This window comes from Salmo trutta, unplaced genomic scaffold (assembly GCF_901001165.1).
Source record: "Salmo trutta unplaced genomic scaffold, fSalTru1.1, whole genome shotgun sequence".
Lineage (NCBI taxonomy): Eukaryota > Metazoa > Chordata > Actinopteri > Salmoniformes > Salmonidae > Salmo > Salmo trutta.
In genome coordinates, this window is record NW_021822368.1 from 19596 (window position 1) to 29742 (window position 10147).

General features: G+C 52.8%; 1 protein-coding gene across 1 annotated transcript; it reads left to right on the forward strand.

The window, feature by feature from the left end:
• Positions 1-1505: 1505 nt before the first annotated feature.
• LOC115182015 (keratin-associated protein 4-11-like) lies at positions 1506-6852 on the forward strand (the record flags this gene model as incomplete). The annotated part of the gene is made up of 7 exons (XM_029743669.1): positions 1506-1553; positions 1854-1913; positions 4578-4637; positions 4940-4999; positions 6298-6372; positions 6508-6657; positions 6748-6852. Coding segments are annotated over exons 1-7 (558 nt in total), but the record flags the coding sequence as incomplete, so codon positions are not given.
• Positions 6853-10147: the final 3295 nt, after the last annotated feature.

Sequence of the window (10147 nt, forward strand, 5' to 3'; positions counted from 1 at the left end):
TGGAGCAGGTGTGTCTGGAGCAGGTGTCTCAGGTGCATGTGTGTTAGGAGCAGGTGTCTCAGGAGCAGGTGTGCCTGGACCAGGTGTGTTAGGAGCAGGTGTGTTAGGAGCAGGTGTGTTAGGAACAGGTGTGTCTGGTGTAGGTGTGTCTGGAGTAGGTGTGTCTGGAGCAGGTGTGTCTGGAGCAGGTGTGTCTGGAGCAGGTGTGTTAGGAGCAGGTATGTATGGAGCAGGTGTGTCTGGAGTAGGTGTGTCTGGAGCAGGTGTGTATGTAGCAGGTGTGTCTGGAGTAGGTGTGTCTGGAGCAGGTGTGTCTGGACCAGGTGTGTCTGGAGTAGGTGTCTTAGGAGCAGCTGTCTTAGGAGCAGGTGTGTCTGGAGCAGGTGTGTTAGGAGCAGGTATGTATGGAGCAGGTGTGTCTGGAGTAGGTGTGTCTGGAGCAGGTGTGTATGGAGCAGGTGTGTCTGGAGTAGGTGTGTCTGGAGTAGGTGTGTCTGGACAAGGTGTGTCTGGAGCAGGTGTGTCTAGAGCAGTTGTGTCTGGAGTAGGTGTGTTAGGAGATGGTGTGTCTGGAGCAGGTGTGTATGGAGCAGGTGTGTATGGAGCAGGTGTGTCTGGAGTAGGTGTGTCTGGAGCAGGTGTGTCTGGACCGGGTGTGTCTGGAGCAGGTGTGTCTAGAGCAGGTGTGTCTGGAGTAGGTGTGTTAGGAGCAGGTGTGTCTGGAGCAGGTGTGTTAGGAGCAGGTATGTATGGAGCAGGTGTGTCTGGAGTAGGTGTGTCTGGAGCAGGTGTGCATGGAGCAGGTGTGTCTGGAGTAGGTGTGTCTGGAGCAGGTGTGTCCGGACCAGGTGTGTCTGGAGCAGGTGTGTCTAGAGCAGGTGTGTCTGGAGTAGGTGTGTTAGGAGATGGTGTGTCTGGAGCAGGTGTGTATGGATCAGGTGTGTCTGGAGCATGTGTGTCTGGAGCAGGTGTGTCTGGAGCAGGTGTCTCAGGTGCATGTGTGTTAGGAGCAGGTGTCTCAGGAGCAGGTGTGCCTGGACCAGGTGTGTTAGGAGCAGGTGTGTTAGGAACAGGTGTGTCTGGTGTAGGTGTGTCTGGAGTAGGTGTGTCTGGAGCAGGTGTGTCTGGAGCAGGTGTGTCTGGAGCAGGTGTGTTAGGAGCAGGTATGTATGGAGCAGGTGTGTCTGGAGTAGGTGTGTCTGGAGCAGGTGTGTATGGAGCAGGTGTGTCTGGAGTAGGTGTGTCTGGAGCAGGTGTGTCTGGACCAGGTGTGTCTGGAGTAGGTGTCTTAGGAGCAGCTGTCTTAGGAGCAGGTGTGTCTGGAGCAGGTGTGTTAGGAGCAGGTATGTATGGAGCAGGTGTGTCTGGAGTAGGTGTGTCTGGAGCAGGTGTGTATGGAGCAGGTGTGTCTGGAGTAGGTGTGTCTGGAGCAGGTGTGTCTGGACAAGGTATGTCTGGAGCAGGTGTGTCTAGAGCAGTTGTGTCTGGAGTAGGTGTGTTAGGAGATGGTGTGTCTGGAGCAGGTGTGTATGGAGCAGGTGTGTATGGAGCAGGTGTGTCTGGAGTAGGTGTGTCTGGAGCAGGTGTGTCTGGACCGGGTGTGTCTGGAGCAGGTGTGTCTAGAGCAGGTGTGTCTGGAGTAGGTGTGTTAGGAGCAGGTGTGTCTGGAGCAGGTGTGTCAGGACCAGGTGTGTCTAGAGCAGGTGTGTATGGAGCAGGTGTGTCTGGAGCAGGTGTCTCTGGAGTAGGTGTGTCTGCACCAGGTGTGTCAGGAGCAGGTGTGTCTGGAGCAGGTGTGTCTGGAGCAGGTGTGTCTGGAGCAGGTGTGTCTGGACCAGGTGTGTCTGGAGCAGGTGTGTCTGGACCAGGTGTGTCAGGAGCACGTGTGTCTGGACCAGGTGTGTCAGGAGCAGGTATGTCTGGAGCAGGTGTGTCAGGAGCAGGTGTGTTAGGAGCAGGTGTGTCTGGAGCAGGTGTGCCTGCACCAGGTGTATCTGGAGCAGGTGTGTCTGGAGCAGATGTGTCTGGACCAGGTGTGTCAGGAGCAGGTGTGTCTGGAGCAGGTGTGTCTGGAGCAGGTGTGTCTGGAGCAGGTGTCTCAGGTGCATGTGTGTTAGGAGCAGGTGGCTCGGGGATACGAACAAGCAACTTTGCAATTACTGGCCCAACACTCTTAACCCCTAGGCTACCTGCCGCTCCCTACATACACTAGCCATAATAATGATTCTGGAGCAGGTGTGTCTGGAGCAGGTGTGTCTCAGGAGCAGGTGTGTCTGGAGCAGGTGTGTCTGGAGCAGGTGTGTCTGGAGCAGGTGTGTCTGGAGCAGGTGTATCTGGACCAGGTGTATTAGGAGCAGGTGTGTCTGGAGCAGGTGGGTCTGGACCAGGTGTGTCTGGACCAGGTGTGTCTGGAGCAGGTGTGTATGGAGCAGGTGTGTCTGGAGTAGGTGTGTCTGGAGCAGGTGTGTCTGGACAAGGTGTGTCTGGAGCAGGTGTGTCTAGAGCAGTTGTGTCTGGAGTAGGTGTGTTAGGAGATGGTGTGTCTGGAGCAGGTGTGTATGGAGCAGGTGTCTCAGGTGCATGTGTGTTAGGAGCAGGTGTCTCAGGAATAGGTGTGTCTGGACCAGGTGTGTTAGGAGCAGGTGTCTTAGGAGCAGGTGTGATAAGAACAGGTGTGTCTGGAGTAGATGTGTCTGGAGCAGGTGTGTCTGGAGCAGGTGTGTCTAGAGTAGGTGTGTCTGGAGCAGGTGTGTCTGGAGCAGGTGTCTCAGGTGCATGTGTGTTAGGAGCAGGTGTCTCAGGAATAGGTGTGTCTGGACCAGGTGTGTTAGGAGCAGGTGTCTTAGGAGCAGGTGTGATAAGAACAGTTGTGTCTGGAGTAGATGTGTCTGGAGCAGGTGTGTCTGGAGCAGGTGTGTCTGGAGCAGGTGTGTCTGGAGTAGGTGTCTTAGGAGCAGGTATCTTAGGAGCAGGTGTGTCTGGAGCAGGTGTGTTAGGAGCAGGTATGTATGGAGCAGGTGTGTCTGGAGTAGGTGTGTCTGGAGCAGGTGTGCATGGAGCAGGTGTGTCTGGAGTAGGTGTGTCTGGAGCAGGTGTGTCCGGACCAGGTGTGTCTGGAGCAGGTGTGTCTAGAGCAGGTGTGTCTGGAGTAGGTGTGTTAGGAGATGGTGTGTCTGGAGCAGGTGTGTATGGATCAGGTGTGTCTGGAGTAGGTGTGTCTGGAGCAGGTGTGTCTGGAGTAGGTGTGTCTGGAGCAGGTGTGTCTAGAGCAGGTGTGTCTGGAGTAGGTGTGTTAGGAGATGGTGTGTCTGGAGCAGGTGTGTATGGAGCAGGTGTGTCTGGAGCAGGTGTGTTAGGAGCAGGTGTGTTAGGAGCAGGTGTCTCTGGAGTAGGTGTGTCTGGACCAGGTGTGTCAGGAGCAGGTGTGTCTGGAGCAGGTGTGTCTGGACCAGGTGTGTCTGGAGCAGGTGTGTCTGGAGCAGGTGTGTCTGGAGCAGGTGTGTCTGCACCAGGTGTGTCTGGAGCAGGTGTGTCTGGAGCAGGTGTGTCTGGAGCAGGTGTCTTAGGAGCAGGTGTGTCTGGAGCAGGTGTGTCTGGTGTAGGTGTGTCTGGAGTAGGTGTGTCTGGAGCAGGTGTGTCTGGAGCAGGTGTGTCTGGAGCAGGTGTGTCTGGAGTAGGTGTCTTAGGAGCAGGTGTCTTAGGAGCAGGTGTGTCTGGAGCAGGTGTGTTAGGAGCAGGTATGTATGGAGCAGATGTGTCTGGAGTAGGTGTGTCTGGAGCAGGTGTGTATGGAGCAGGTGTGTCTGGAGTAGGTGTGTCTGGAGCAGGTGTGTCTGGACCAGGTGTGTCTGGAACAGGTGTGTCTAGAGCAGGTGTGTCTGGAGCAGGTGTGTCTGGAGCAGGTGTGTCTGGAGCAGGTGTGTCTGGACCAGGTGTGTCAGGAGCAGGTGTGTCTGGAGCAGGTGTGTCTGGAGCAGGTGTGTCTGGAGCAGGTGTCTCAGGTGCATGTGTGTTAGGAGCAGGTGTCTCAGGAGCAGGTGTGTCTGGAGCAGGTGTGTTAGGAGCAGGTGTGTTAGGAGCAGGTGTGTTAGGAACAGGTGTGTCTGGTGTAGGTGTGTCTGGAGTAGGTGTGTCTGGAGCAGGTGTGTCTGGAGCAGGTGTGTCTGGAGCAGGTGTGTCTGGAGCAGGTGTGTTAGGAGCAGGTATGTATGGAGCAGGTGTGTCTGGAGTAGGTGTGTCTGGAGCAGGTGTGTATGGAGCAGGTGTGTCTGGAGTAGGTGTGTCTGGAGCAGGTGTGTCTGGACCAGGTGTGTCTGGAGCAGGTGTGTCTGCAGCAGGTATGTCTGGAGCAAGTGTGTCTGGAGTAGGTGTGTCTGGAGCAGGTGTGTTAGGAGCAGGTGTGTCTGGAGCAGGTTTCTCAGGAGCAGGTGTCTCAGGAGCAGGTGTGTCTGGAGCAGGTGTCTCAGGAGCAGGTGTGTCTAGAGCAGGTGTGTCTGGAGCAGGTGTCTTAGGAGCAGGTGTGTTAGGAGCAGGTGTCTCAGGAGCAGGTGTGTCTGGACCAGGTGTGTCTGGAGCAGGTGTGTCTGGAGCAGGTGTGTTTGGAGCAGGTGTGTCAGGAGCAGGTGTACCTGGAGCAGGTGTGTCTGGAGCAGGTGTGTCTGAAGCAGGTGTGTTAGGAGCAGGTGTGTTAGGAGCAGGTGTCTCAGGAGCAGGTGTGTTAGGAGCAGGTGTATTAGGAGCAGGTGTGTCTTAGGAGCAGGTGTGTCAGGAGCAGGTGTGTCTGGACCAGGTGTGTTAGGAGCAGTTGTGTTAGGAGCAGGTGTTTCTGGTGTAGGTGTGTCTGGGGTAGGTGTGTCTGGAGCAGGTGTGTCTGGAGCAGGTGTTTCAGGAGCAGGTGTGTCTGGATCAGGTGTGTTAGGAGTAGGTGTGTCCGGAGCAGGTGTGTCTGGACCAGGCATGTCTGGACCAGGTGTGTCTGGACCAGGTGTGTCTGGAGCAGGTGTGTTAGGAGCAGGTGTGTTAGGAGCAGCTGTGTCTGGAGCAGGTGTGTCTGGACCAGGTGTGTTAGGAGCAGTTGTGTTAGGAGCAGGTGTTTCTGGTGTAGGTGTGTCTGGGGTAGGTGTGTCTGGAGCAGGTGTGTCTGGAGCAGGTGTGTCTGGACCAGGCGTGTCTGGACCAGGTGTGTCTGGACCAGGTGTGTCTGGAGCAGGTGTGTCTGGAGCAGGTGTGTTAGGAGCAGCTGTGTCTGGAGCAGGTGTGTTAGGAGCAGGTTTATTAGGAGCAGGTGTGTCTTAGGAGCAGGTGTATTAGGAGCAGGTGTGTCTGGAACAGGTGTGTCTGGAGCAGGTGTGTCTGGAGCAAGTGTGTCTGGAGTAGGTGTGTCTGGAGCAGGTGTGTTAGGAGCAGGTGTCTCAGGAGCAGGTGTGTTAGGAGCAGGTGTATTAGGAGCAGGTGTGTCTTAGGAGCAGGTGTGTCAGGAGCAGGTGTGTCTGGACCAGGTGTGTTAGGAGCAGTTGTGTTAGGAGCAGGTGTTTCTGGTGTAGGTGTGTCTGGGGTAGGTGTGTCTGGAGCAGGTGTGTCTGGAGCAGGTGTGTCTGGACCAGGCGTGTCTGGACCAGGTGTGTCTGGACCAGGTGTGTCTGGAGCAGGTGTGTTAGGAGCAGGTGTGTTAGGAGCAGCTGTGTCTGGAGCAGGTGTGTTAGGAGCAGGTTTATTAGGAGCAGGTGTGTCTTAGGAGCAGGTGTATTAGGAGCAGGTGTGTCTGGAACAGGTGTGTCTGGAGCAGGTGTGTCTGGAGCAAGTGTGTCTGGAGTAGGTGTGTCTGGAGCAGGTGTGTTCGGAGCAGGTGTGTCTGGAGCAGGTTTCTCAGGAGCAGGTGTCTCAGGAGCAGGTGTGTCTGGAGCAGGTGTCTCAGGAGCAGGTGTGTCTGGAGCAGGTGTGTCTGGAGCAGGTGTGTCTGGAGCAGGTGTCTTAGGAGCAGGTGTGTTAGGAGCAGGTGTGTCTGGACCAGGTGTGTCTGGAGCAGGTGTGTCTGGAGCAGGTGTGTCTGGAGCAGGTGTGTCAGGAGCAGGTGTGTCTGGAGCAGGTGTGTCTGGAGCAGGTGTGTCTGAAGCAGGTGTGTTAGGAGCAGGTGTGTTAGGAGCAGGTGTCTCAGGAGCAGGTGTGTTAGGAGCAGGTGTATTAGGAGCAGGTGTGTCTTAGGAGCAGGTGTGTCAGGAGCAGGTGTGTCTGGACCAGGTGTGTTAGGAGCAGGTGTGTTAGGAGCAGGTGTTTCTGGTGTAGGTGTGTCTGGGGTAGGTGTGTCTGGAGCAGGTGTGTCTGGAGCAGGTGTTTCAGGAGCAGGTGTTTCAGGAGCAGGTGTGTCTGGATCAGGTGTGTCTGGAGCAGGCGTGTCTGGACCAGGTGTGTCTGGACCAGGTGTGTCTGGAGCAGGTGTGTTAGGAGCAGGTGTGTTAGGAGCAGCTGTGTCTGGAGCAGGTGTATTAGGAGCAGGTGTGTCTGGAACAGGTGTGTCTGGAGCAGGTGTCTCAGGAGCAGGTGTCTCAGGAGCAGGTGTCTCAGGAGCAGGTGTGTCTGGAGCAGGTGTGTCTGGAGCAGGTGTCTCAGGAGGAGGTGTGTCTGGAGCAGGTGTGTCTGGAGCAGGTGTGTCAGGAGCAGGTGTGTTAGGAGCAGCTGTGTTAGGAGCAGGTGTGTCTGGAGCTGGTGTGTCTGGACCAGGTGTGTCGGGACCAGGTGTGTCTGGAGTAGGTGTGTCTGGACCAGGTGTGTCTGGACCAGGTGTGTCTGGACCAGGTGTGTCTGGTCCAGGTGTGTCTGGACCAGGTGTGTCTGGAGCAGGTGTGTCTGGAGCAGGTGTGTCTGGACCAGGTGTCTCATCATCTGCCCACTCCATTGTTATACCATCATCACAACACACTAACAGAGTGGCCTATTGTCCTTGCTCTATCACTGAGCTCACAATGGCTGGTGAATCACTGAATGCTAAAAATATTGACAGGAAAGATGATTCCACCTTCCAGTCGAAGAATGTTGTCTCTGCCTACTGAATATGCAGGATTTTGTGTATTATGGTAGAATTACATATATGTAGCATGTGTGGGTGTGTCTGTGTTTGTGTGTGTGTGTGTGTGTGTGTGTGTGTGTGTGTGTGCTTGTGTCTGTGTGTGTTTGTGTGTGTGTGCTTGCGTGTGTATATACTTGTATTTGCATTTCAGTGAGTTGCTCTCCCAGAGGAGGACTTTTAATGAAGCAAGGTCTCATCTTAGATTGACTCCAATATAAATATTGACCATGTGTGTGTGTGTGTGTGTGTGTGTGTGTGTGTGTGTGTGTGTGTGTGTGTGTGTGTGTGTGTGTGTGTGTGTGTGTGTGTGTGTGTGTGTGTGTGTGTGTGTGTGTGTGTTTGTATGTGTGTGTGGACCCCTGGCTTACTGACCCATATGATTACGGCCAAAGGTCTCCCGCACCCTACCAGCTCTCACAGTCTCAACTCCGAATTAGACGTTCATCCATGTTTCTCAAAAGTCACATTTCGAAAGTGTTCCAAACGTCACATTTCGAAAGTCTTCCAAATGTCAGATTTTGAAGTGTTTAAGGTTAATTTTAGGCATTAACTCTGAATTCTTAAATTTAGGACAAAATTCAGGGATTAACTCAACATTTTAAACTCTGAATGGTTAATGTAAGGGTGAAGGTTTGGGATAGGGTTATGAACGGTTAAGGTAATTGTTAAGGTTTGGGATAGGGTTATGAATGGTTCAGGTAAGGGTTAAGGTTTGGGATAGGGTTATGAATGGTTCAGGTAAGTGTTAAGGTTTGGGATAGGGTTATGAATTGTTCATGTAAGGATTAAGGTTTGGGATAGGGTTATGAATGGTTCAGGTAAGGGTTAAGGTTTGGGATAGGGCTATGAATGGTTCAGGTAAGGGTTAAGGTTTGGGATAGGGCTATGAATGGTTCAGGTAAGGGTTAAGGTTTGGGATAGGGTTATTAAAATGAATCCATGCTTTTGTCACTTCTAGGTTAGACAACTGCAATGCTCTACTTTCCGGCTACCGGGATAAAGCACTAAATAAACTTCAGTTAGTGCTAAACACAGCTGCTAGAATCTTGACTAGAACCAAAAAATGTGATCATATTACTCCAGTGCTAGCATCCCTACACTGGCTTCCTGTTAAGGCAAGGGCTGATTTCAAGGTTTTACTGCTAACCAACAAAGCATTACATGGGCTTGCTCCTACCTATCTTTCCAATTTGGTCCTGCCGTACATACCAACACGTACGCTACGGTCACAAGACGCAGGCCTCCTTACTGTCCCTAGAATTTCTAAGCAAACAGCTGGAGGCAGGGCTTTCTCCTACAGAGCTCCATTTTTATGGAATGGTCTGCCTACCCATGTGAGAGACGTAGACTTGGTCTCAACATTTAAGTCTTTATTGAAGACTCATCTCTTCAGTAGATCCTATGATTGAGTGTAGTCTTGCCCAGGAGTGTGAAGATGAACGAAAAGGCACTGGAGCAACGAACCACCCTTGCTGTCTCTGCCTGGCCGGTTCCCCTCTCGCCACTGGGATTCTCTGCCTCTAACCCTATTACAGGGGCTGAGTCACTGGCTTACTGGTGCTCTACCATGCCGTCCCTAGGAGGGGTGCGTCACTTGAGTGGGTTGAGTCACTGACATGATCTTCCTGTCTGGGTTGGCGCCCCCCCCTTGGGTTGTGCCGTGGCGGAGATCTTTGTGGGTTATACTCAGCCTTGTCTCAGGATGGTAAGTTGGTGGTTGAAGATATCCCTCTTGTGTTGTGGGGGCTGTGCTTTGGCAAAGTGGGTGGGGTTATATACTGCCTGTTTGGCCCTGTCCAGGGGTATCGTCAGATGGGGCCACAGTGTCTCTCGACCCCTCCTGTCTCAGCCTCCAGTATTTATGCTGTAGTAGTTTATGTGTCGGGGGGCTAGGGTCAGTCTGTTATATCTGAAGTATTTATCCTGTCTTATCCGGTGTCCTGTGTGAATTTAAGTATGCTCTCTATAATTCTTTCTTTCTTTCTTTCTCTCGGAGGACTTGAGCCCTAGGATCATGCCTCAGGACTACCTGGCCTGATAACTCCTTGCTGTCCCAAGTCACCTGGCCGTGCTGCTGCCCCAGTTTCAACTGTTCTGCCTGCGGCTATGGAAACCTAACCTGTTCACCGGACGTGCTACCTGTCCCAGACCTGCTGTTTTCAACTCTCTAGAGACAGCAGGAGCGGTAGAGATACTCTGAAAGATCGGCTATGAAAAGCCAACTGACATTTACTCCTGAGGTGCTGCTCTGTTGCACCCTCTACAACCACTGTGATTATTATTATTTGACCCTGCTGGTCATCTATGAACATTTGAACATCTTGGCCGTGTTCTATTATAATCTCCACCTGGCACAGCCAGAAGAGGACTGGCCACCCCTCATAGCCTGGTTCCTCTCTAGGTTTCTTCCTAGGTTCTGGCCTTTCTAGGGAGTTTTTCCTAGCCACCATGCTTCTACAGCTGCATTGCTTGCTGTTTGGGGTTTTAGGCTGGGTTTCTGTACAGCACTTTGAGACATCAGCTGATGTAAGAAGGGCTTTATAAATACATTTGATTTGATTTGATTTGGTTATGAATGGTTAAGGCAAGGGTTAAGGTTTGGGATAGGGTTATGAATGGTTAAGGTAAGGGTTAAGGTTTGGGATAGGGTTATGAATGGTTAAGGTAAGGGTTAAGGTTTGGGATAGGGTTATGAATGGTTAAGGTAAGGGTTAAGGTTTGGGATAGGGTTAAAACAAAAATATTAAAATCCTGCAACCTTTGAAATCAGAGGCAGATGCTTAGGCCAATCTGACATCAGCGTCCACAACTCCCAGCAAAACCGAATGCTTCTTGAAGTTAACAGTGCCCCTAGTGGCCGGTTTCCACGTCATTCCCAACATCCTCCTACATGGATGGATGTCGAATACTGACTTGTAATCACAGGTGACCTGGCTGCTTCCACCATCTCCCCCCTACCTCCTCCCCTCATATCTCCTCCCCTCCTCCCTCCTACCACCTCCCCTCCTCCCTTCTACCTCCTACCATCTCCACTCCTCCCCTCCTCCCTCCTCCCCTCATATCTCCTCCCCTCCTCCCTCCTAC